Source organism: Panulirus ornatus, chromosome 57, assembly GCF_036320965.1.
Source record: "Panulirus ornatus isolate Po-2019 chromosome 57, ASM3632096v1, whole genome shotgun sequence".
Lineage (NCBI taxonomy): Eukaryota > Metazoa > Arthropoda > Malacostraca > Decapoda > Palinuridae > Panulirus > Panulirus ornatus.
In genome coordinates, this window is record NC_092280.1 from 25,486,439 (window position 1) to 25,513,876 (window position 27,438).

At 38.5% G+C, this 27,438-nt stretch overlaps 1 protein-coding gene across 11 annotated transcripts in view; it reads right to left on the reverse strand.

The window, feature by feature from the left end:
- Window positions 1-1,373: 1,373 nt before the first annotated feature.
- The window catches only part of kkv (hyaluronan synthase-like protein kkv), a 105,050-nt gene continuing 78,985 nt past the window's right edge, over window positions 1,374-27,438 (reverse strand). For 4 of the 11 annotated variants that reach the window (XM_071694795.1, XM_071694794.1, XM_071694789.1 and 1 more), the window contains exons 21-26: window positions 26,942-27,102; window positions 17,122-17,298; window positions 11,184-11,348; window positions 9,428-9,683; window positions 8,681-8,811; window positions 2,315-2,637 (exon numbers count right to left, since the gene is read on the reverse strand). In XM_071694795.1, the coding sequence (XP_071550896.1) occupies window positions 2,461-2,637; window positions 8,681-8,811; window positions 9,428-9,683; window positions 11,184-11,348; window positions 17,122-17,298; window positions 26,942-27,102 (1,067 nt within the window). In that variant the 3' untranslated portion in view covers window positions 2,315-2,460. Of the gene's footprint in view, window positions 2,638-4,943; window positions 5,040-7,830; window positions 7,878-8,680; window positions 8,812-9,427; window positions 9,684-11,183; window positions 11,349-16,861; window positions 17,039-17,121; window positions 17,299-26,941; window positions 27,103-27,438 lie in introns of all 11 variants that reach the window. The other 7 variants (XM_071694800.1, XM_071694799.1, XM_071694790.1 and 4 more) reach the window with 5 other exon arrangements.

Consider the following 27,438-nt stretch of genomic DNA (forward strand, 5'->3'; position numbering starts at 1 on the left):
AGAGAGAGAGACAGAGACAGAGAGAGAGAGAGAGAGAGAGAGAGAGAGAGAGAGAGAGAGAGAGAGACAGAGAAAGTGGGGAGGGGGTGATGAAATTTGAAAATACTTTAGCTGAGAATATAATATACATAAACTTCATAGAGATTATCACTTGTTGCAGTTTTTCTCATCATGTGGGTGCACATTCCAGTGGACCCAGGGGGATGTGAGTTATTCCCTTGCCAGTGTCCTCAATATCTCTCTGCAGCTATGCTTCCACCACATACGTTTGAGAGTATAATAGTAGTGACCTGGCAGAAATGGTGGGGTTAGGGCTGAATTTATATCTACAGACATGAACCCACATTACACTAAAAAGATAGTCATCCAAATAACAGTCTATCCCTATAACAATGAGTCATCCAAGTAACAGTCTATTCCTATAACAATATTCCTTACGCTTCGTAAATCTTCCAATCCATCAGAAAGAGGTAAACGCACTTTAGTAAAACAACTGCCCATTACACAGTCATTTGCAGTAGCTTTAGCCACATAAATATTTATGTGATCTAATACACAGAAGAGCAATAGTGAAACCATGATGATCTGATAATACAGAGCAGTTCAGTGATAGGTATATGTATTCGTTTTCTGTTGAAGCCTCCAGTCATGGACAAAAGTTAACATCAAGAACATATTAACATATTGGTCTATACCATAAGTATGAAGATGCTTTGAGATGCACGACCAAATTTGACATCGATATATTTATAACCTATTCTTGAGATTTCTGAGCAGTATTTAAGACAAGGGATCTGCTGCAGTTGCATACGTAACTATGAATAAAATTGAATGAATATTGTGGGCTATCATAAAGCATTGATATTACAGAATACTGAGTTATTGTCATTTTGCTTACTGAAGCTAGTAAATCTATGGACTTATGATTAGAACAAATTTCAGTAAAGCATGTTTCCTTAAGACCCTCGTCTCTTTTCCAAATGATTATCAACCACATCCACCTCTTCATGCAAGTAAAGTTAAACCACTTCTTTCCTCCTGATCACTGAGTAACAGTGATATTTTACACTGCATTTTCATAAAACTATTAAAGATGGACAAAAAAATGATCTAGTTAAATCTAGTCATACTTTGGTTGGTTTAGTAAGTTTGTTGAACAGTGTAATAATGAACTGTGGCATTGCACTCATTCTTTGATTACATCAGCTGAAACGTTTCTTGTGCTTGTCACAAAGAACTTTTTGCTTACTACTTATATCAAGTATTCCATGTTGTACGAAGTCCAGATCAGCTTATCTATCGTTACTCTATCAAGATCACCATAAGGTAACAATAAATATGCCAAGAAAGAATGGGTAACAACAGAACAGTCATTTAGACAGTATATACTTTATTGTTTATACACATTATTATACAATATTACAGTAGCAGGTCAAGGGCATGACATGAAGTATGGGAGGAGAGAGGTTGCTACTGGGTCATTGGACTAATCATAAGAAATCAGCAGTAATAGTCATAATGGAGCTGGCGAACATTACAAAATATCTAGAAGGAATACCCAAATCTTAAACACTAAAATCAACAATTATAAAGCATTGTGTGTCATGAACTGTAAATCAAAATTTTCTTTTCTCTTTCCAACTACAAACAGATATAAAAGAGTCATCACTGACCACTAAATAGTTGCCAGTAACAAGAAGAAACATTAAAAGAAATATAGGATTTGCAATGTCATGTAAAATCATGACTTATTGCATCATCACAGTTATGCCTGTCCACCTACTTAGCATTTTTTTTTTATAAATATTTTGCATAGTTTAAAAAGTAATCATAAGAAATCACAGAGGTGTGTATCATATCAATGCAATGACAACCGAGATACATCTATAGCGTTACTGTATCACTCTGAACTATTGCAATAGTTTAACTGGAGTCATCATTCTAGAGGCACAGGGAAGGCAGAAAACAAGCCTATTTAAGAGTATTTTCTGAATATCAGATATCTCCATGGACAACTAGTGAGAAAAACATCTCACCACTGAGCTACATGGCTTTACTCCAATAGCTCTCATTCTGTTGGTACAGTATTTTACCACATACTCATATAAAAATATGTCACATATCATTATAAAGCGATTCAAGGATTAAAATTCTTCATTAAGTTTATTACTTTATCAAATCACTAGGAGGATACATTCTTCAAAAAGATATTGAACTTCTATTTACAATAAAAAAATTTCATATCTAAAACATTTTTTGTGTCAATATTTATGATCAGCAATTCACTAACATGGTTTTCTTATAATCCTTCCCGTCCCTAAACGATGATATATAAATATATATATCTATATATATATATATATATATATATATATATATATATATATATATATATATATATATATATATATATATCACAACACTATACTTTCTAAATAACAATGTGAGCAGAGATTCAGTTTATGGCTTGTAGATGACATTTTCTTCCGTCCTGGCGAACCTGAGGGCACTCCTGACGGACGGTGGAATGCCATAGTTATCAGTGTCCGACTCATAGGCGTCGTTGATGTTACCACCGGTGGGAGTGAAGACACGCTGGTTGTCTGCTTCGGATGCGATTGACGTTCGGGTGCGAGGCTGTTGCATGAAAATTATGGTTTACTGAGAGAACTGATTAATGTGGTCAGCAATTATAACAAAAAATAAACAGACAGCTGTCAAACAGCAAGGTCAAAAGATCTGACGAGAAAGATATGTTACTGTACAGCTTAATAATATATACTAAATATGGCATGCAGGAATTAATGCTGAGCATAAGCAAACAATGAAATAGGGATCGATCAGCAGTGGCAGTATATAAAGAATTATGCATTATTTACACTAACAGGGAACACAAGATGATATAGTATGGTTTTTACCCATCCCATACTGAGGGACTTTATCAGAAAACAGGAGTTGGCACCCTTTATTTCCCATATTCACTTTTCAGTAAGTTATAAGTTTATCATCCAAAGTTCACAAAACCAAGCTTACATAATTTAGCCTACATGACACTTCAGTCCTTATCGTAAATCATTAAGGCAAACCTATTTCAAATACTGTATGTTCACGTTTTCTCATTTTGATACCAGCACTTCATTTTGCTTAAGAGCAAAGCCTTCTCTTAACCTACAAAATCATGAAAACCTCTGAAAACTGCATTCTTCAAATTCTCTAATCTTTCATTATCAAACCAGCAACTGAAGATGTCTTTGTTGTTTCAATTCTCAGTGTTCTGGTATTTTTTGCACATGATGCAGATGGCCACGTAATGATCTCAGCCACAGCAAATGCTATTGCTACTATCACCTCCAACTTTAGTATTCAGTTTCAGTCCTTCAAACACCTTCTCATGTATTTGTTGATATTGCATAAGCCTTACTTGAAATTAGTAATTACATTAGCCTCCAGTTACTAGAATATTTTTTTCCACGACAACTCTAATGTTCTGATGTGTTTAGCTAAGCGAACAGCTTTTGCACTCCAAAACAGTCTCATGATCTCTGACGATAAGCCAACAATAATTCATAGCCTGCAGGGAGGAGTTTTCACAAGTCTACCTCTGTCTTCCCAACTCTTGCTGTACTCCTACCAATCAGGCTGGTTATCAGGAAGTGCCTTACCCTTGTAACTACTAAAAATCTTTTTGAAGATTTTGATTTTGAATTGTCTTTACCTTTTCTCAGTCTAATCGAGTTTTATTCATGCCATTATCTAGTATGGTACAGTTTTCATTTTTGCAATAGGTACTTCTTCTAATATGAAATCTGGTCATTATATCTTCAATCATCATTTGCCATTGATTCCTAAATTTTACATTATTTTTCTCTTGTAATTAAACTTCATCTTGACTAATTTTACTCCACTCAGTATGCTCACTGATCCCAATTTTTTTTTCCACTCAAGTATTGTCATAATTTGTATCATCTTTCATCACTATTTTTCTCTTCAATATTATTTCTTCCAAAATTTTAGCCTAATCAGTGTGAAAGCTAATAATTTCCATAGCACATGACAGTACTTTCCTCCATCTCCTCAGACATGCTCTCTTCCACTTGTGTTCCTTACTTTCTATACAGTTACCTTCTAAAAAGAGTTACAGAACTGACACAACTCATGCAAAGTAATCTCAAACCTGTAATTCTCAATGAAGATACGAGATTAAGTTAGACTTGTTAGTTATCTTAATTATTAGTCAGTAGAAAAAGAGTTCACCGGTTGGTGGCAGACAATGAAATAACTAGAAAGAAAAAGTTTATCACTAGAGAAAGATTTTGTTACAAAATGTAACATGAATTTACAACAGGCTACATGCTATAGGTATTCAGGAACCAGGAACCAAGGAAGAATAAGCAACTATTCCAATAGATCTGTAACAGGTTAGAAATCAAAACCATACTGCAAACAAGTGAACAAATATTCCAATGGGTATTAATTAATTTCCTAAATAAATGATGTTACTATACAGATACAATACTCAATCAATGAACATAGGTACAAACTAACAACCACTGCAATAAAAGAAGTGTGATGTGTGTGTGAATCATGTTAGGTAGTGAGCAAGAGCTGAAGCATAGGTGTTATTGATATACTACAGAGATATACCAGCAATGAAAAGACACCACAAGAAACTATATCTCAGATATGAATGCATTTGGAGTTGAGAGAGGTCATGAGAAATGTAACCAAGAAACAATATATCAATATGGATGTATATCATGGAACAGAATGTTTAAGAAAAACACAGAAAGGCAAATTTAAGGTACAGAAGCAACATGAAGGAAATGGGTGTTTCAATAAAACACCTCAAGCTAATAATATGAGTAAAGGCAGACTTGGAAAGGCAAAGGCATGGATGTTAGAGGCAGGTCTACAGCAGACACGATCTGGGGGGAGAGATATACCACTCAGAAGTGATGTGAAGGGTAGGGATGGCTAGAGTGAGGGATGAAGAGCCTCTGGTGGTCCATGCCCGAGGTGATGGAGGAACGCGATCGAGGCTGAAGGAGAATCATGGAAAAATTAGCGGTGGTGACAATGAGATCAGCACCTGGGTGGTTAGTGGGTGGGCGGGAGTAGCTGGGCCACTAACACTGCGGAATGTTGGATGAAAAGGGGTTACCTTAGTCATAAGTCATGTCAGATGATCAAGGGTAGTTTAGTTATCACTGTGCCTGGGGTAGCTGGGAGAGTATGATGGGCAAGATCATTACTGGGTTTGAGTAACAGACATGTCAGGGTAGTCTGGTCCATTTTGTTCCAGGTTAATGGTTGGGAAACAGTTGTTAACTCATTACTATGCTAATCATTGGATTGAGAAAGGCAATTGGCTTGGTATCATGCTTGGGTATGCAATGCACAATGAATATTGAGCCATTACTGAGGCATTCTGCAGAGTTAAAGAGGTAATTGTTTCAGCCATTCATCAAATGGGTGTGGGAAGTTGTGAAAGATAACAAGTGTAGTGACACTATTGTTGTGTCAGAGTGCTCGAGGAACATGAGAAGCTGGAGTTGTCACTGTACTCGAATATTGCAGCCTACCTAAGGACACACTACTGTTGAGCACGAAAGGGTGTAAAAGGGGGTCATTGTACTGCTAGATGTACACATGGGCATGAGTACTGTACTGTATTACAAGGTGGATGAGCTGATGCCAGTCACAGCAGTGCAGAAGTATCACTTGTAGGAATGATAAATGTTAAGTATGGATCTGTAGGAAGTAACCTTGTCTCCACTGAAGGTACAAAGGTTCAGAAGAGAAAGGGAACAGAGGAGAATCACACTGGATAAAATAATTCACATATGAGATACTGATTATAGGTATTATGTACATTCTTAATTAATCATAAGGAATAAGACTTAATGCACATGCCTGATTAAATATGATAGGTGATGCATGCAAGAGTTGAAAGGCAAATTAAGGACCTTCAAGAATGAAGGTTAATTTATAGAGGAAACCAGTGTGGTCAGTCATAAATATATTCACAGGTAGTGAAGGTGATCATAACCTGTTGCATTAAGCATCTCAGATATATTCAGAGGCTGTGAAGGTGATTATACCTGGTATGTCAAAAGTAATAGATATAATTACAGGCAGTGAAAGGTGAATATAACTTGGTGTATTAAAAGTCATAGATGAATTCAAAGGAATTAAGGATGACTATAACCTGCTACTAAAGTAAAAGATGCCATTTGGTGCATTATATACATATATAATATTTTTCAATACTTGATTGCCATTTCCCATATTTGTGAAGTAGCACCAGGAAAGGCAAAAAAAAGGCCACATTCGTTCACAACCATTCTCTAGCTGTCATAGGAAATGCACCAAAACTACAGCTCCCTCTCCACATACAAGGCACTTCACATGTCCTGGTTTAGCCCACTGACAGCATGTAGACCCCTGCACACCACACTGTTCCAATTCACTTTGTTTTGTGCATGTCTCTCACCCTTTTGCATGTTCAGGTCCTGAACACTCAAAATCTTCTTCACTCCATCCTTCCATCTACAATTTGGTCTCCCCATTGTCCATGTTTTCTTCATTTCTGACACATATCCCCTTTGTCAACCTTTACTTACTTATTTTCTCCATGCGTCCAAACTATTTTGACACACTCTCTTCAGCTCTCTCAACCACACTTTTCATGGCTACACCTTCTCTTACCCTTTCACTACTTACTGGATCAAACAGTTATCTGAGAGGGTGAAAATGGGTATGTCTAAAGGTATAGTAGTCCCAGCAATACTGTATGAGCGCAAGGCATGAGCGAGAGATGAGGATGTGTGGAGAAGGGTGGATGTGTCGGAGATGAAATGTTTAAGGACAATAAGTAGTGTGAGGTGGTTTTTGATCTAGTAAGTAATTAAATTAAAGGGTCAGAGAAAGGTGTGGTAATAAGAACCTAATAACCTTAATCTTATTCATATTTACTCTCAACACTCTTGTTTCATACATTTTTCCAAACTCAGTCACCAACTCTGCAGTTTCTCACTCGAATCATCCACCAGGGCTGTATCATCAGAGAACAACAACTGACTCACTTCCCAGGCCCTCTCATATATGCAATAAAATGTCACATGTGTTTGTGGGTAAGAACATTACTCTTACTAAACTACCTTCGTAAATGTCTCAATAGACTAAAACGTCACTTAAAAACATAGTTACAAGCATGATAAAAATATTTGTTCATATGATGTTCTATTCAGTATGGTAAACCAAATATTTAGTATCTTATCTCATAAACCCCAACATAAGTGAAGATACAAAAAATTCACATTGTGCAATATAACTACACAGGTAAAGCATTCATAATGGCCACAAAGCATAAGAAAAAAAATCCTGCTCACAAAAACAAAAGAATAAATGAGATGTTACACATATGAAAAGAGGTATAGGGACAACGGTTTTCACACATGAGTTTTGCACAGGACCGACCTTTGACCTCAAGAAGGGTCAAAGAAGACGTTTCACAAAACAGCAATAAAAAGCACCAGTAAAAAGAAATATAAAGGTCCATTACGTAAGCAGATCACAATCATTTAATCATATCTAAAATAAAAAAAATGCCTTTAAATATCATGGTACTTAGACATTACCTGGAATGATAAAACAATTTTTGAAATATTCCTCAACAGCAAAGGACACCAATAACTATAGGTGAATTATATAAGTAAACAAGTCTCAATGAAGCCACCACAACTATGCATAAAGGACAACTATCTCACACCCAGACTTTAACAAAACGACCAAAGCAGGTACTAGTAAATTTCTTGTTTAATCGGTTACCTTAGAAAAATTTATATGGTCTCTACATCAGTTGCAAATGAAGCTCTCTGTATGAGGGAAACAGAATATGTTAGTGATTTCTTGTCAAAGCCTGACTTTTCTTTCCAAGATTAAGTCCTCTCTGGCAGAATTACTTGGCATAATTTTAAGTTGTGAACACTAATTACAAAACAATAAAGTGTTAGAATAAAAGCCAACCATCTACTATATATTGTCTATGATTCTTGTCATCACTGTTACCTTTCCTTTCATCCATAAACCAATCAATCGCATTTTTTTTCATTCTGTTGTGAAAACTATATCATCCTATAGACAATTAAATTATGGAATTCCCTAGATGAAAATTCTGTTCTGTATAGAAACCATATATCAATAACTTACTGTTTTGTATACGAGTTCAAGAAATTCCTCACCTCCACACCAGTGATTCAAGGGAAGATCAAACACTACTTCTAATTACACCACTTAACCACACACTGTCCTTAAATAGAATCTACTTGTATTTCACCTTACTATTTCTGTTTTTTTCATATACTTCTATCAAATCTATGTGGTCTTCTACAAACATCTAAAATGTATAATCAAACCATTCACTGATAATGCCCTTTTGGGTTCTACTTAATCACCTCAAATTTAACCTATTAGCCTACCTTTTCTTAAGATTATTGTACTCGGTATTTCTGTTGGTGATGTTGATGACCCCTCTCAAAACAGTGACTATAAATGTGAGAATGAGATCTTTCCCCTTAGCCCCTCCCAACCTTCCCTTACTGAAATGTTCCAGCACCCATAACGCAGAGAAAGTATTCTACCGTAATCCATTTCATATTCAACTTGCAGTATGCCATACCTTCTTTGCTCCCATAGTCTGCATCTTGGACTGCCGTCTCTCTTGGACCACTGTCTCACGCCGCTCGGCAAGAGCCTTGATGGTTTCACGGCGCATGCTTAATCGACGCATGTTTCCCAGCACTGGGGTCTCTATGGGAAGAAAATGACACAAAATAAATAACACCACTGTTCACTGGACACTCACAATGGTATATTCAAGTGCAAAATCATATTTGTCACATATGGATTTGGTCTCAGTTCTAAAAATAATGAGAAACAATGTTCAACTTAGAAAAAATATACACAAGCCAATGAGAGGTTCTAGCATATCATGGAAGATACTGATAAATCTATGTTAGTGAAAAGCATGTGCATATCAACATAATACATAAACAGAATAAAGGAATGTCAGACATATTCTGAAATGTATATGTTGAATAAGGAGACTGGATTGAGTTAAAAACTGCAAATCAGAGAAAAATATAAAATAAAAGGCGAGAGAAACAAGCGATGCAGAGTAAAAGACCCAAGGTAAGTTGCAATGACAATGTATGGAAAAACTGAGATAAACAAGGTGTTACAGAAGAGATTATAAAAGAGATTACAGAAGAGATTATAAAAGTGTGGTCTGAAGTTCATTAGATACTCTCTTGTAAAACTGGAGAATATATGTAATATACAATCAGACAGCGAGATTCATTGACAGAGAAGATGGTATAAACACAGTGACCAAATAACATGTTCCTCTTAATAATCATGTACACACCAGTTTCCAATCCATTCTCTGCAGCTTCAGCCGAAATACTGAAGAACCTTTTCTTAAAGGCCACATCAAGAGTGCCAATGGCCTGTTTCTTCTGTCTGTGTCTTTCCAGGTTGTGGATGGTCTTGCGTCTTCCAAGCTGCCCTCCTTGGACGCTGTCACTATCATAGTCGCCATCAATGCCTTTCAGCCTTTGCAATTGACGGACAATGTCAACAGCATTCTTCTGAATGAAAGCATCCTCAGTGGCATCTTCAGCCTGGTAGGGGAGAACAAAAGAGGTCAGTGTCACATGCTTAAACTTCTGGTGCTGATGTAATCGGTCAGTGGGATGCTGCAATAAAGCCTGTGGTGTGCAATGTTCTATAATGCTTAAGTCATTACTGAACAATTAACATTTTTATGAATTATGAAAAAAGCCATAAATATAATATAAATGTTCTTATCAAGTTTAAATATTCAATGGCATCACTACACCCCCCCACCAAAAAAAAGCTTCAAGGTAGCACCAGGAAAACAGACAAAAAAGGCCACATTCGTTCACACTCAGTCTCTAGCTGTCATGTGTTATGCAATGAAACCACAACTTTCTATCCACATCCACCTAGCAAGGTAGTGCCAGGAACAGATGAAGAATGGTCACATCCACTTACATTCATTCTCTAGCCATCATGTGTAATGCACCAAAATCACAGCTCCCTATCCACAATCAGGCCTCACAGACCTTTCCATAGTTTACCATGGATACTTCACATGCAATAGTCCAGTCTACTGACAGCAAACTGACTCCAGTATACCACAACATTCCAGTTCATTATATCCCATGCACACCTTTCACCCTCTTGCATGTTCAGGCCCGTCACTTGAAATCTTTTTCACTCCATATCCAAGTGCCTCACTTCTCAGGTCCCCTCATCCCCAACAGACTGCATACTCCACCCTCCAAAAAAAAAAAAAACTTACATATTTCTCCCTCACCAGCCCATCCATAAACAAATTAAACAACGATGACACCACACACACCTATCGAACACTGACCTTCACTGGGAATCACTCACTTTCCTCTCCTTCTTGTACACATGCCTTACACCCTTGATAAAAGCTTCTCACTCCTTTTAGCAGCTTATCTCCCACACCATTTATTCTTAAGACCTTCCACAAAGCATCTCTATCAACCCTATCATGTGCCTTCTCCAGATCCAAAATGCTATTTACTGATTCATCTCTTACTCTAAGTATATCTCACACATTCTTTGAAGCAAACACTGATCCATACATCCTCTACAACTTCTGAAACCACACTGCTCCTCCCCAGTCTGATGTTCTGTACATGCCTTCATCCGCTCAATCAATACCCTCCAATACAACTTACCAAGCACACTCAACAAACTTTTGACTCTGTGGTTTGAACACCCACCTTAATCCCCTTTGCCTTTGTACAATGGGACTATATATGCATTTCACCAATCCTCAGGCACTTCACCATGATCCACATATATGTTGAATATCTTTACCAAGGCTGGGTTTTAATAGAAATATAAAGAAGATAATGAAAAGGAAAAAGAAGAGGCAAAGGGAAGTATTTAAGAACTGTGGAGGAAGTGAAAAATCATTAACATCAGGGAGGTCAAGAAAGTAGTGGAGCTCAGCACAAACAAACTACTCTCAAAAGTGACCAACAAAATTCATATATGTTATTTTGGGGCAAAAATATGAATGGAAAGGCTTTTGTACATGGTCAAAATTCTTGGGGTTATACCTTCTTGTTGCAGCAGGTGAGTTCAGTAGAAGCCAAGATATGCGAGATGGTACCAAAGCGATGGAACAACATGGCGACGAACTGGATGACGAGGATGAGGGCAAAGAAGAACACAAACACAAGACCAATGGGCTCAAGCTGAAGGTACTCCTGGCTGATGAGCACCTAAGGGTGTGGCAGGAGGAGGAGGATGTAGAAGTGATGTACATGGCTAATAGTTAGAGTCTAGGCTCCTAACGGGATGGCTCTGTCAACATTATAAGAAACACTAAATTTCACTTTAAGAAAATATCAATAATGACTGCAATAGTTGCATTATACTTTAGTCCATAAATTCACAAACTGAGACTTTCAGTATTTAAGAACTACTTTTTCTTTATTTGCAAAGTCTTATGTAAGTTTCATAGGCTCATTAACAGAACTTGACTGAAAATTTACCTCCCTGTGCACAGTAATTATGTAAAACAAGCAAAATAACTTATGGCTAACAAAACATCTGTGACTACGAAATGACTATAACATTCATGCAACCATAGAACACCATGCACCATTCACAGAGCCGGCATGCACTGTGGGCACACAAGATGAGGATTAGTTCACATCTGAAAGGGAAACTGGTTATGTCAAAGCCAGTTCTCGCTGCAAAAATGGAGCATGGTAGAATGTCCTATCAAAGATTACCAAAAACCTACATAACACAACTAATGAGCAGATTTTGCTTTAAAAATGATTAGTGATATTTACTGAGGCATGTTATCAACTATAGCAAATGAAAATTTTAAGAGAAAAAATGCCTAAACCACTCTGGGAAACAAATCTTTAGAGAGCAGCTAGGAACTAAAGTCAAATTCCATAGCCAAGGAAGGCAGTTGTATCAGCAAATGTGATATGTATGAATGTAGTATCATAAATAATATACACTGATCTATGGTTACATCCTTACATGCTCTCCTGTGTTTCTTTCCTCAACATACAATATACGGGAGCCCTTCTTACTATCCCTAAAATCTATTACCATTTGAGGACTGAAAACTAACAAATTCATAGTTCAGTTCTCTGAATCAAATGTAATGCATCAGTGACTGCTGTGTAATAGTTCATCAATTTCATGCTACCTGAAGGGTATAAAAGTAGTCAATATAACTTTTAAGATACTGTGTTATAGGTTAAAGTACAGCATTTCTATATGCAATTCTGATTATTACACTTTGAAAGTAAGAACTTCATACATTTTCAATGGTCAACTGGATGATGAACATAACTTTGCAACTGTTGCACATTCTACCACAAAGTAACAATAATTGCTAATGTAGGATTCATGAAATAAGTAAATCTCTCATAAACATAAAACTTATGATCTATCCCTATAAACATTTTCAGCACAACAGGTAAACTTTGGATACCTGACTAATAACTTTTAATAAATACGTAAATATCTGCTCCACAACTAAAAATGAAAAAATAATTTTCTTTTCATTAATGATGAAGTTTACTATAATACAAAATAAATATCAAGTTATTCAGGCCAATCAGAAGTCTCACATCAGCGAGAACTGGCTATTCAGGACTGGGTATAGACTGTCCATGGTTACAGGGTAAGTCACAGAATTGGGTCACTCAGTCAAGTCATAGGGAAAAGTCAGTCAATCATAGGGCAGGATAAGTCTGTCAGTCAAAGGGTATGATCAGTCAAGTCAGTTAGAGGGTAGGGCCAATCAGTAATAGGTTAGGTCTATCAGTCAGTGATAGGATAGGAACAGTCAGACACAGAGTAGGATACGTCAGTCAGTCATAGTGTGTAATCAGTCGGTTAGTAATTCATTATTGTGTATCATCATTCAATTAGTCGTCAGTCACAGGGTAGGGTCAGTCAATAGTCATTAATATGGCATGGTCAGTTAGTCACAAGGTAGCATCAGTCAGTTGTTCATAGGGTAAAGCCCATCAGTTACAGAGTAGAGCCTGACAGTCACAAGGTATAGCCAGTCAATCATACAGTAGCATTTGCCAGTCACAGGATAGATCCAGTCACTCAGAGTAGACTCAGTCACTCACAGGGTAAACAAAAAGTTATTGGAAAGAGCCAGTCAGTCACAGGTTTGGGCCAATCTGTCATAAGGTAAAACTAGTTAGTCAAACGGTACAGCCAATCAAGTATAGAGAAGAGCCAATCAGTCATAGGGTAGAGCCAGGCAGCCAAATGGTAAAGCCAGTCAGTTATAAGGTAAAGCCAGTCAGTCATAGGGGAAAGCCAGTCAATCATAAAGTGGACCTAGTCACTCATTAGGTAAGGCCAGTCAGTCATTGGATAGAGCTAGTCAGTCATACGGTGTAACCAGTCAGTCATAGAGTAAAGCCAATCAATCACAGGGTATAGCCAGTTAGTCATCAAGTATGGCTGGTCAGTCACAGGGTAAAGATAGTTAAAGAAAAGGTAGCCAGTCAGTCATGGAGTAAAGCCAGTCAATCATCACTTGGGATAAAGCCAATCAGTCATACAGCAGAGCCAGTTAATCATAGGGTATAGCCAGTCAGACAGAGTAAAGCCAGGCAGTCATAAGGCAGAACCACTCAGCCTTAAGGTACAACCAGTCAGTTATATAGCAAAGCTAGTCAGTCATAGGGTATAGCCAGTCAGTCATAGGATACAGTTAGTCAGTCAGGGCAGAGTCAATCACTCAAGGAGTACAGCCAGTCAATTATAGAGTAAGATCAGTCACTTAGTCAAGTCAGTCAGTCAGTCAGAGAGGAGAGTGGGGTTGGTCAAGATGTTAGGACAGTCACCAACTGGCATTAGTAATAGATAACATGAGGTAAAGACAGTCACCAGGTTGGGTTACACACTCACTAGGCAGGGTTAGTAACCAGGATCACCCACCCATTAATAGCAGTCACCATGTGATGATTGTCACTAGCTAGGTACAAGTACCAGGAAAAGGGCAGTCACTAGTAAGAGGGGTCTCCAAGTGGAGTCACCAAGCAGAAGCAGTCCCAGGTAGTGGCAGTCACCAGGTAAGGGGTGTCAGGGGGTAAGGGTCGTCAACAGGTAAAAACAGTCACTAAGTGACAGCAGTTATAAGCTAAGAGTGGTGACTATATAAAGGCAAGTCATGAGGTAAAGGTTGTCATTAGGGAAAAGAGTCACCAAGTTATTGCAAGAGCGATGCAGATACCATACTTGGGATAGTCACCAGGCCGGGGTAATCACCATGTACTGGCAGTCACTGGGTTCATGCAGCCTCCTGAAAGGGTTGGTCACCAAGAAGAGGTGGTAATGAAAGTCGTCTGAATGGGTCTATCACCAAGAGACACAGACGCCAAGAGGAAACATTCACAAAGAGGGGTCAGTCACCATAGAAAGTCAGGCATCAGGAGAGGAAGTTACTAGATGAAGACAGTTACCAAGAGGGAATGTAGCAAGGGTGGGGGCACATGAGTAACACTCACCAACAAGGGTAATCACTAGGAGGGGCAATAAGGGACAGCTTGCAGCAAGGGCAGACACTGGGAGGGGTGAGTCACCAGGAGAGGGTACTCATCAGGGGACAGTCGCTAAGAGATAATCACCAGGAATGGACAGTCACCCATAGGGTCAGTGATTTGAAGTGGCAGTCAAAAGGAGGGTACAGTCACCCATATGGGTAGTAACCAAGTAGACAAAGGCACTAGCTACAGATGGTCACTAGTTGGAGGTAACTGACAGGTTCAGATGGTCACTAGTTGGAGGTAACTGACAAGTTCTATCACCAAGTGGACAGATGCTATGCAAACAGTCAAAAGACAGTCCTGGGACATCTAAGAGAAAAAGAATCTCAAGACATAGTCACCATGGGATCAGTCACCAATCACAAGGTAACCAGACTGTGACTGTAAGCTAAGTATAAAGTTTATCATGGAAAATATATGTAAATCTAAAATTTGATTGGAATTGAGATGAAAAATTAAAGGTAGGTTTTTCCTTTAATATATCAGCATTATGCATTTTAATAAATGGAGCAAGAAAATCATGGATAAGAATGTTTTAATAATCTTCATTTAAGACAACGGAAAGTATCATGGGATGACATGCTTCATATGGTTCATCATGTTTATTATCATTAACATACAAGAAAGTGGAAATCACCGACTCAAACAGAAAATACTGCATACATATGTATATACTTGATCTATTTATTGAAAACTGTCCGAGGACCCCTTTCTCCAAAAGAGTCCTAGTTTACCTACAACCTCCTATCAAGGGGTTCCTGCACCGTGAGGCTGCAGGACTTCTAGAAGCAAAGAAATGATGGACTCAATTGGAGTGACAAGAATTTGATGAGATTGTACTCCTTGTCAAAGGTGACTTTACACTTGCGGGTGGACATATACATATGTAAATACTGAGAGAGAGAGAGAGAGAGAGAGAGAGAGAGAGAGAGAGAGAGAGAGAGAGAGAGAGAGAGAGAGAGAGAGAGAGAGAGAGAGAGAGAGAGAGAGAGAGAGAGAGAGAGAGAGCTTGATTATTCGATTACAGATTTAGATCTACAAGGAAGCAGACAAAAGAATGGCCCAACCCACCCACATACACATGTATATACATAGACACCTACACACGCACATATACATACCTATACATTTCAATGTATACATACATATAAATATATGCACATGTACATATTCATACTTGCTGTCTTCATCCATTCCCATCGACAGCCCTCTACCTCTTTGTCAATCTTTCGTTACTTATTCTCTCCATGTCACCAAACCATTTCAACACACCCTCTTCTGCTCTCTCAACTTATTATGCATGCTTAGTTATTATACATAATCGCTGTTTCCCACATAAGAGAAGTAGCACCAGGAAACAGAAAAGAATGGCCCATCCACTCATGTACACTCATATACATGTACATAAATGCCCACATACACTCATATACATATCAACATATCCATACATACACATACGCAGACATTACGTACATACACATGCTTGCCTTCATCCATTCCTCACGCTACCCAGCCCCACAGGAAAATAGCATCGCTATCCCCTGCTTCAGCAAGGTAGCACCAGGAATACAAACAAAAAGGCTGCATTCGTTCTCATGCAGTCTCAAGCTGTTATGTGTAACACACTTAATATTGCATTTCCACTTTCTTATATCTATTTTTGTGTGAATATAGGATGACAGATGGCCAAAAATGGATGTGTAACATATAAACTGAGGCAAAAATCTAAAAACTGTTATAGAAACATTCTTAACCACCCATATCAAACATGCTTATTATGTAAAAGTAGTAAAATATTCCACTTTAATGGAATGGGTGCTTGACTGCCTCTTGACTGATTCTGCTTTGCTTTTGCTGTAATTAACTGAATTAATAATAATGTACAATGCTGTTTTTTGTAATATATGATAACCCATCAGTTTGTTTCAGTCAGGAATGTATCATGGTGAATCAGTGTTAGCATGCTAGGTCAGGATCATGTCATGCAGGGTCAAAAAAAGGTTATAATGGGGGTCAAGAGCTCCAGAGGCTATACTGCTGAAGGAGAGATGCAGCCGTGAAAGGTAAGAAGTCCTCCCATAAGGCCCCAAAGTACTCCTGAAGAACAAGGAGCTGAGGGAGAACTGGTGGAGGCAGGTGTGCCAGTTCTCGGGCACCACAAGTAGCAGGGGCTGGGGTGGGCTCCAGGTTACCTCCTGAGTATCTGGAATGATTGTGATGTTTTCTTTGACGCCCAGTGGCCAGTCGATGTGCAGCTCATCTTTGTTCAATTGAAGTAAGAACACAATGAGCACAAAGAGCGCGTTGAGCATGAAGAAACCGAAGAAAGATTTGTTTCTCAGCTCCTTTAACTCGATCTCAACTTGTTTCTGTTGGGGAGACAATGTGCACCACACACATCACAGGCAAGTTCATAACACTGATGAGAACTCTAAGGCCAGGGCCCACCTACCTCACTGGTTGCTTCGTCGAATGTGATGTTTGTCTTCACGCCTAGAGGCCAGTTGATATGGATAGTATCTTTGTTCAGTTGGAGCAGGAAGACAATTAGAACAAAGATAGCATTCATCATAGTGAAGGAGAAGACTGCTATATTCCGAAGTTCCTTTAAATCACCCTCCATTTTTCTCTAAAGGGGGAAGAGAAGTGGAAGGGAGGGTGGGGATTAGTTCGTGCACACCCATAACCTTTCATGATATCTTGTAAAAAGTCCATATAAGATCAGCCTTATTAAAAGTGGTGCTGCATTCATCAACAGGCACTCAGAAGTTACGAAGACATGAAGACAGTGAAGGTAAGGAGTTGTTTCAAAGAAGAACCAGAAGTAAAGAGCTATCCACTTATATAACAAAACTGACCTTAAGAAGGGGAAATATACTGACAGAACCCCTTCTCTGTACATTGCAGTAGGCCCAAAAGTCTTTATATACAGAATAATCTAGCATAATATGTTCTCTACTTAGATACAATCATCAGTCTACACTACTGTAATTTGCCTCTATATCTAAACGATCTTGTAAAAGATCCTATGCATGATTCCCAGAAGTTTGACGTGCTCTAAAAGACCATCTTCATGCCAAATCATTACATAAGTCATCAGTTGATTAAATACGTCACGTCAAATGTTTTCTAATGAAGCGCACAAAACACTAATACTGATATCAGCAGCAATAATAATAATAACAATATTAATAACAATAATAAAAAAAAATAATAATAATAATAATAATAATAATAATAATAATAATAATATTAATAATGATAGAGATTGAAGGGGCCTGGGAAGTGAGTCAGCTATTGACTGATGGTGACACAGCACTGGTAGGCGATTCAAGACAAACTGCAAAATTTGGTGTCTATGTTCAGGACAGTGTGTGAAAAGAGGAAGTTCAGAGTGAATGTATATAAAAGCAATGTTATTCACTTCAGCAGAGCAGAAAGTCAAATTAGTTGGGGTGTGAGCTTAAATGGACAAATATTGGATGCAGTGCAATGTTTCAAAAACCTAAAAAGGACATGTAAGTGAATGGTACCATGGATGTGGAGATGAGTCATACGGTTGGTGAGGGAGGAAATTTAGGTTTTGGGGGCAGTGAGGAATGTGTAGAAAGAGAGATCGCTCTCTGGGAGGGTGAAAATGGTAGTTCCAATGATGTCATATGGATGTGAGGAGTAATGAGGTTCAGATGAAATATACAGAAGAGCACGAATGTGTTGAAAACAAAATGTTTGAGGAAAATATGTGGTGCAAAGAGGGTTGATCGAGTAATCAACAATGAGGAAGAGTATGGCTGAGAGAGCTGAAGAGGGTGTGCTGAAATGGTGTGAAGAGAAACTAACAAAGAGGATTTACTTGTCAAGTGGAGGGGAGAAGGAAAAGGGGGAGACCAAACTGGAGATGGAAATATGGAAAGAAATAGCTTTCGAGTGCTTGGGGACTGAACATCCAGGAGGGGTGAAAGGTGCGCATGAACAAAGTAAAATGGAGTGATGCTGTATACAGGGGAAGACATGCTATCAACAGACTGAATCAGGGCATATGAAGCAGGTGAGAGAAACCTTGGAAAGATCTGTGGGCCTAGTTGTGGATAGGTGGTTTTGATTTATTGCACACGATGGCTAGAGAATGAGAGTGGATGTGAGCAAATGAGGCCTTTTCTTTGTCTGTTCTCGGAACTACCTCACTAACATGGGAAACGGCAAACATGAAAAATAATAATAATAATAATAATACAATATTTTTTTCTGTTCATGATATTCATTTATGTCTGAAATAAGACAGTCAGTAACCTTTAACCTCTCAATCTTAATTTGATTATCAAAGGACTAATAGAAATATCAATTTCAATAAAGAGAATGCAGGTACTATGCTGTATTACAATTCACAGCGTTGTGGAAATCTAAACACCAGAAGAGGAATATTCTCTCTTTCTTTTCATCAAACATATCGAGATTAGACACTGTTTATCAAGAACCTATGAAGCAAAGTAAAAAAATTAAACCAATATTCTGATAAATTTAGTAGACACTCTACTTCAACATTGTTCAAGCTTTAATTTACATAATATTACATTAAGGAGAGAAAGTAAACAGACTGAAATAATGAGCTCATTCATACTTAAGTTCTGGAAACAGTTTGGGTTAGCAGACAGTTTATGGAAATATTAGGGCATCAACAGATGCCACATCATAACAGTGACATCTCTCAGAAATCTTTATTTAAATCTATACTACTATAAGTGATTAGTTTTGAATCGTATGTGAAACTGTCGCAACTGAAAAATTACTGTATGAAATTTGGTTTGGCAGGCATATGATGCACAAATACAATTTCTTGCAGTTGTCAATCATTCAACACTTTTTGTTCTAAGTGCACTGAAAAGGCTTATCATATTAAATACATACAATTGTCGCAAACTGAAGTCTGATTATGACATTCTTAGTTAAAAGTTTTCCATTCCCATTAGTGTGTAAGAAACGATGCCCAAACTATTGACTAGTGCTTGGAGAACATGCTATGTTACACTGCAGTGCATGCACTCCAGCATAGCCTTACTGGAGTGTGTAACAAATATGTGACAGTCCATAGGAACCTAGGTGTTCATAAAGGTGATGCTCTGTGTCCAGTAATCTAAAACAATACTTGTCTAAGTAAAGCCAGTAGAAATACACAGTTAGTGAATTGCTTGTACAAATATATACTATGCTGACACATACATGAAAAATGAATGAAAGTAAAAAACAATATATATATATATATATATATATATATATATATATATATATATATATATATATATATATATATATATATATATATATATCTTTTCTTTTTTCTTTCATACTATTCGCCATTTCCCGCGTTAGCGAGGTAGCGTTAAGAACAGAGGACTGGGCCTTTGAGGGAATATTCTCATCTGGCCCCCTTCTCTGTTCCTTCTTTGGGAAGTATATATATATATACACTTCATCCCACCACACTGACATGTATAGGTATGTATATGTGTGTGTGTGTGTGGACGTTTATGTATATACATGTGTATGTGGGTGGGTTGGGCCATTCTTTTGTCTGTTTCCTTGCGCTACCTTACAAATACGTGAGACAGCGAATAAGTATAATAATAAAAAAAAAGGTATATAAGTAGGAGAGATGGCCAGAGAGTTACTGGATTACGTGTTAAATGACAAGTGCGTGAAAGAGAGACTTTTGGATGTTAATGTGCTGAGAGGGGCAACTGGAGGGATGTCTGATCATTACCTTGTGAAGGTGAAGACTTGTAGTGGTTTTCAGAAAAGAAGAGAGAATGTTAGGGTGAAGAGAGTGGTGAGAGCAAGTGAGCTTGGAAAGGAGACTTGTGTGAGGAAGTACCAAGAGAGACTGAGTGCAGAATGGAAAAAGGTGAGAGCAAATGACGTAAGGGAAGTGGGGGGGAATAGAATGTATTCAAGGAAGCAGTGATGGCTTGCGCAAAAGATGCTTGTGGCATGAGAAAGGTTGGAGGTGGGCAGATTAGAAAGGGTAGTGAGTGGTGGGATGAAAAAGTAAGAGTGTTAGTGAAAGAGAAGAGAGAGGCATTTGGACAATTTTTGCAGGGAAACAGTGCAAATGACTGGGAGATGCATAAAAGAAAGAGGCAAGAGGTCAAGAGAAAGGTGCAAGAGGTGAAATGAGAGCTGAGGTGAGAGAGTATCATTAAATTCAAGGGAGAATAAAAAGATGTTTTGGAAGGAAGTAAATAAAGTGTGTGAGGCAAGAGAACAAATGGGAACATCAGTGAAGGGGGATAATGGGGAGGTAATAATAAGTAGTGGTGAAATAAGAAGGAGATGGAGTGAGTATTTTGAAGGTTTGTTGAATGTGTCTGATGATAGAGTGGCAGATATAGGGTGTTTTGGTCGAGGTGGTGTGTGAAGTGAGGGTCAGGGAGAATGGTTTGGTAAACAGAGAAGAGGTAGTGAAAGCTTTGTGGAAGATGAAAGCCAGCAAGGCAGCGGCTTTGAATGGTACTGCTGAGGAATTTATCAAAAAAGAGGGTGATTGTGTTGTTGCTAGTTGGTGAGGATATTCAATGTATGTATGGTTCATGGTGAAGTGCCTGAGGATTGGCGGAATGCATGCACAGTGCCATTGTACAAAGGCAGAAGGGATAAAGGTGAGTGTTCAAATTACAGAGGTATAAGTTGAGTATTCCTGGGAAATTACATGGGAGGGTATTGATTGAGAGGGTCAAGGCATGTACAGAGCATCAGATTGGGGAAGAGCAGTGTGGTTTCAGAAGTGGTAGAGGATGTGTGGTTCAAATGTTTGCTTTGAAGAATGATTGTGAGAAATACTTAGAAAAACAAATGGATATGTATGTGGCATTTGTGGTTCTGGAGAAGGTATATGTTAGAGTTGATAGAGATGCTCTGTGGAAGGTGTTAAGAGTATATGGTATGGGAGGTAAGTTGCTAGAAGCAGTGAAAAGCTTTTATTGAGGATGTAATGCAGGTGTACAAGTAGAAAGAGAGGAAAGTGATTGGTTCCCAGTGAATGTTGGTTTGCAGCAGGGGCGCGTGATGTCTCCATGGTTGTTTAATTTGTTTATGGATGGGGTTGTTAGGGAGGTGAATGCAAGAGTTTTGGACACAGGGGCAAGTATGCAGTCTGTTGTGGATGAGCAGGCTTGGGAAGTGAGTCAGATGTTGTTTGCTTATGATACAGCGCTGGTGGCTGATTCGGGTGAGAAACTGCAGAAGTTGGTGACTGAGTTTGGTAAAGTGTGTGAAAGAAGAAAGCTGAGAGTAAATGTGAATAAGATCAAGGTTATTAAGTTCAGTAGGGTTGAGGGACAAGTTAATTGGGAGGTAAGTTTGAATGGAGAAAAACTGGAGGAAGTGAAGTGTTTTAGATATCTGGGAGTGGATTTGGCAGCGGATGGAACCATGGAAGTGGAAGTGAGTCACAGGGTGGGGAGGAGGCGAAGGTTCTGGGAGCGCTGAAGTATGTGCGGAAGGCAAGAATGTTATCTTAGAGAGCAAAAATGGGTATGTTTAAAGGAATAGAGGTTCAAACAACGTTATATGGTTGCGAGGCATGGGTTGTGCAGTGGAGGGTGGATGTGTTGGAAATGAGATGTTTGAGGACAATATGTGGTGTGAGGTGGTTTGATCGAGTAAGTAAGGAAAAGGTAAGAGAGATGTGTGGTAATAAAAAGAGTGTGGTTGAGAGAGCAAAAGAGGGTATATGAAAATGGTTTGGTCACATGGAGAGAATGAGTGAGGAAAGATTGACATAGAGGATATATGTGCCAGATGTGAAGGGAACGAGGAGAAGTGGGAGACCAAACTGGAGGTGGAAGGATGGAGTAAAAAAAGATTTTGAGCAAATGGGGTCTGAACATATGGGAGGGTGAAAGGCGTACAAGGAATAGAGTGAATTGGAATGATGTGGTGTACCGGGGTTGACATGCTGTCAATGGATTGAACCAGAGTGGGGTTGAGAGAGCAAAAGAGAGTGTCTTGAAATGGTCTGGTCACATGGAGAGAATGAGTGAGGAAAGATTGTGATAGAGGATATATGTGTCAGAGGTGAAGGGAACGAGAAGTGGGAGACCAAAGTGGAGGTGGAAGAATGGAGTGAAAAAGATTTTGAGCATTTGGGGCCTGAACATACAGGAGGGTGAAAGGCGTACAAGGAGTAGAGTGAATTGGAATGATATAGTATACCAGGGTCATCGTGCTATCAGTGGATTGAACCAGGGCATGTGAAGCGTCTGGGGTAAACCATGGAAAGTTTTGTGGAGCCTGGATGTGGAAAGGGAGCTGTGGTTTTGGTGCATTACACATGACAGCTAGAGACTGAGTGTGAATGAATGTGGCCTTTGTTGACTTTTCCTAGCGCTACCTTGAGTGCGCGCAGGGGGAGAGGGGTGCCATTTAATAAGTGGCGGGGTGGTGACAGGAATAGATAAAGGCAGCATGTATGAATATGTACGTGTGTGTATATATATATATATATATATATATATATATATATATATATATATATATATATATATATATATATATATATATAGGTATGTATATGTATGTACGTGTGCGTGTGTGGGCATGTATGTACATACATGTGTATGTGGGTGAGTTGGGCCATTCTTTTGTCTATTTCCTTGTGCTACCTCGCTAATGCGGGAGACAACGAAAAAGTATAATAAATAAATAATGTCTTTTGATCAATAGTGAGACTAAAAGGAAATATGAAACATTTTGTTTCAGACTACGAGACATCATCATCACCAAAATGAAGAAGATTGCAGCACCACATCAATTACCTGTTCATCTAAATGACCCAACATTTCACACAAAAATTTATCCATCAAAAAAATTTCAATACTATCAGATCTACTCACTAAATTCAAATTAACTCTAAGATAATGCTTTGGAGGTGTATAGTCAATATCACAGTCTAGATATATCATATTTCTAAAACTTCCGATTGGTTGACTAATAACCTTTTGGTTTTACTGAGAGTAAGATCTTAATGAGATCATGCTAAACTCATGATGCAGAGTTCCCAGAAAAAATGCTGATATTATACTTGTTTATGATATGGGATTGATCTAGATATGGCAGACTATATCTAAATCTTCAAGAAGTCATTTAGCTTGAATCTGATAATTGATGCTGGACTGCACCTTCACACAGCAACAACAGAAGGGCTATGAACACCTTAAGGAGGAACTCGTAACACTGTATATATATATATCCTTATATTATGTAGATCAGGTTTCCAAAACACCTCTGGTTAATGCGAAGAGAATGAAAACTGGCTAAAGGAGTGTTCAGCTAGTTATAACACAGTGCTCCTCTCCCAGTCTACAGGAAAGAGTAACACTCCTCATTCTGAAAGCCTCAGGCCAAGAAAAAAAAAAGAGAGATGTGAACTTGAGCATTATACTTACGGGTCAAACTAGATGATATCGCGGGAGTGGCACTCCTTACAAGGCTTAGCTTGTAATCTTTCTACTATGTCTATGGATAACTAATGGCCTCAAACACGTACTCATGAGTAATCATCTGGCTGAGCTATTCTTTTCAATACAAAGAGCATATGTATTCTATTATATAAAAAACAAAATTTCATTTCAGTACAAACAGTAATTTAAGTGCAAATAAAATAACTGACTTAAAGACATAATGAACATGCTTCAGCACACAAGATAAGCTAATTCTTAAATCTCAAGAAATAATCAATAATCTAAATAACATTCTTCAAACAAGTTGCACTTTTAACTTTTGCAGAGAGTGCCATCCTGCACTGATTACAAGAGAAACAATAAAAGATATATCATTACTCTCATAGTAAATATATCCCAAGGATCCATTTTCTGGGGCTCCTGTAGCTTCAAGACTGTGCTATGATCACAAGCAGGGAAATGATGGACTCTTCTGAGGCAACAAGTTCCTTGATGAGACTATACTTCCTACAATCATTTGACGATGATATATCCTCACTGGAAATGACTTTTCACTCACAATGTAACCACATTTTGGTTGAGTCCAGTTACACCAAAGTAAGATATATATGCAGCATTCACACAAACATATATGTGTGTATGGGCCTGGAAATCCTCCCCTCCTGTTCTATTTTTCCAAAAGAAGGAACAGAGATGTGGGCCAAGTGAGGATTTTCCCTCAGAGGCTCAGTCACTTGTTTTTGATGCAACCTTGCTAACACATGACAGCCCCACAGGGAGCAGCATCGCTACCCTTGCATCATCGAGGCAGCACCAGGAAACTTGAATAAAGGCCACATCCACTCACACTCATTCTCTAGGCTGTCATGTGAAATGCACTAAAACCACAGCCTCACAGACCTTTCCATGGTTCATCATGGATGTTTCACATGTCCTGATTCAGTCCACTGACAGAATGTCGCCCCCAGTATACCACATCATTCCAATTCACTCTATTCCAAGACACATTTCACTCTCCTGCATATATTTTCTTTTATTTCAAATACCAGCTTGCCTTATCCTGTCTGAACAAGTAAGTACCAGGAACTAACCCAGCAAGGAAAATCCTTTCTTCACTCCTGTTCCTATCTTTTAAAAAGTGATAATATGGGCAAGGAGGATTTCCATTCCCCAACTCCCACCCCTCTTAGTCACCTTCTATGAGATGCAGGGGATACATGGGTAGTTTTCTTTCTCCCTTATGCTCAGGGAAAATATGTGTATTTAAATTCAAATATGCTTACAGGTGTTACTACACTCCATCAGCTTGAGGTTACACAGCAAAAGAAAAGTCAACTTAAGCGAGGCTGCATCACTGGGAGTACAGTCTTATCAAAGATGATCTTACTCCATGGGAGTCTACATTTCCCTACAACTGGAAGTGGTGCACCCTTGGGCTGCATGAGCCTTAAGAAAGGACCTTGAAACATCAGGACTCTTCATAGGAACTGGTCCTGGGGTAATAATAAATAAATGAATATTACTTACTTTCCATCCCAAGAGTTCCTTCTACCTTTATGGGGCTCCTGCAACACATCCAATGGGCAGGATCATGTCATAAAAAATACTGACTTTTGTATGTGTATACATAGAGAGAGTATGGGGCAAAACAGCAGTAAGCGTACATTATCTTCATTATGGTAGTTGCATTCATGGACTGGAAGTGGTGAATCTGCATTTAAAGTATTACAGGGATGGGTTGTGTTCAGAGGGCAGACTGGAGAGTATGACTCATGTGCATCTGGGGAGTGTTCTTTCAGTTAGGTGTATGTCTTGTGGGATGGTACCTAAGATTGAGTTGCAAAGGCAGTTGCTTAGTGCCTGTTGAGTCATTTAAGTGTATTTGTGTTTTCTCAGTATCATGTTTGTTCGGGGTGCAAGGAGGTGTAAGTAGAGGTTGCTGAATGTGATGCAGGAGTAAACTTTTTGGTAATAGGTGGATCTTTGTTTTATCATGTAGATAATGAGTTTTTGTGAGTGATAGGCAGCCAATGATGATTCTGAGTGCTTTATTTTGTGTGGACTGCAGCTCTTATGTTTGCTTTTGAAGGGGGTGGATGACCAGGTAGGTGAGTAGTTTAGTGGAGATGAACTGATTGTAGAGGATGTTGTGGGATTCTTGCTTTTCTAAATCTCAAACCAGTTAATGTTCTGAGTCTGTGTGTTGCTTTAGTGTTGATGGTGTTGGTGCTGGGAGTGAATATCATGCGTGTACTGTATGTGATATCTAGAATGAATAGCAGGTGTTCTATTCAATGGGAGTGGCTATCCATTCAAGGTATCTAGAGGGTGTAGGTTGGATTATTGTTCGCCTGAGTTTAAAAGAGTGATCAAAGATCTCTGTGTAGATGTAATTACGTAATGAGTGAGCCAGTGTTACAACTGTGATTGTGAGGTCATCTGCATATGGGAGGACTTTCATATTGTGGTTTGCTTGAGGAACTGGGAGACCAAGTACATTTACTGTGCACAAACATGCACATAAATATTTTTTCAAAGGTGCTTGCCTTTCCTGCCTTTGCCAGGTAGTATCAGGAACTGAGCCTTCGAAGAAAAAAATCCTTGCTTCACTCCTTTTGTTTCCACTTTTAGAAAGTGACAGTACAAGAGGGATGAATTTCATACCTCCCTACTCAAGCCCATTTTGGCCATCTTCTACGATACATACGAGATATGTGGGAAATACCCTTCCTTCTATCCTCAAGATGAATATACATATATAAGCATTGACAGTAAATTTTTTTTAGCATCTAGCTATCTTGGAGAACATCACTGTACCTGTTCAGTGCCATTCTTGATTAGAGGGTATAGATACTTCTCAATGAGGTCCTTAAAGAACTGCACTTCAGCCCCAGGCATGTAGTCAACCTCTCCCCTCTTGAGTGCCTTGTCCTCCATCCAGTAGGGGTTCACCAGGTCATCACGCTCTTCCTTTGGTCCTGAAGGAATGGCACAATTAGAAGACAGTAGATATTAGCCAAGACAAAGTTTAACATCTGCAAATGGCTGTAATTGATTAACACTGTAAATAACTATAGGGGTGCATTAAAAATCATGATGGACTGTGATGATATAGTGAATGGTGTATAAGTTTATAGTACAATTCATGAAGGACCACAAAGTTACAGTAACATTCGTGAAGTTTTATAAACATAATGGAGGGATGAAGTTAACATTATGAAGTCTGTAGTTAACAGTAAGGAAGTCTGTAGTTCACATTATGGAAAGCTGTAGTTAGCATTATGTAATGTTGTGGAGGATTACAGTTAAGATTA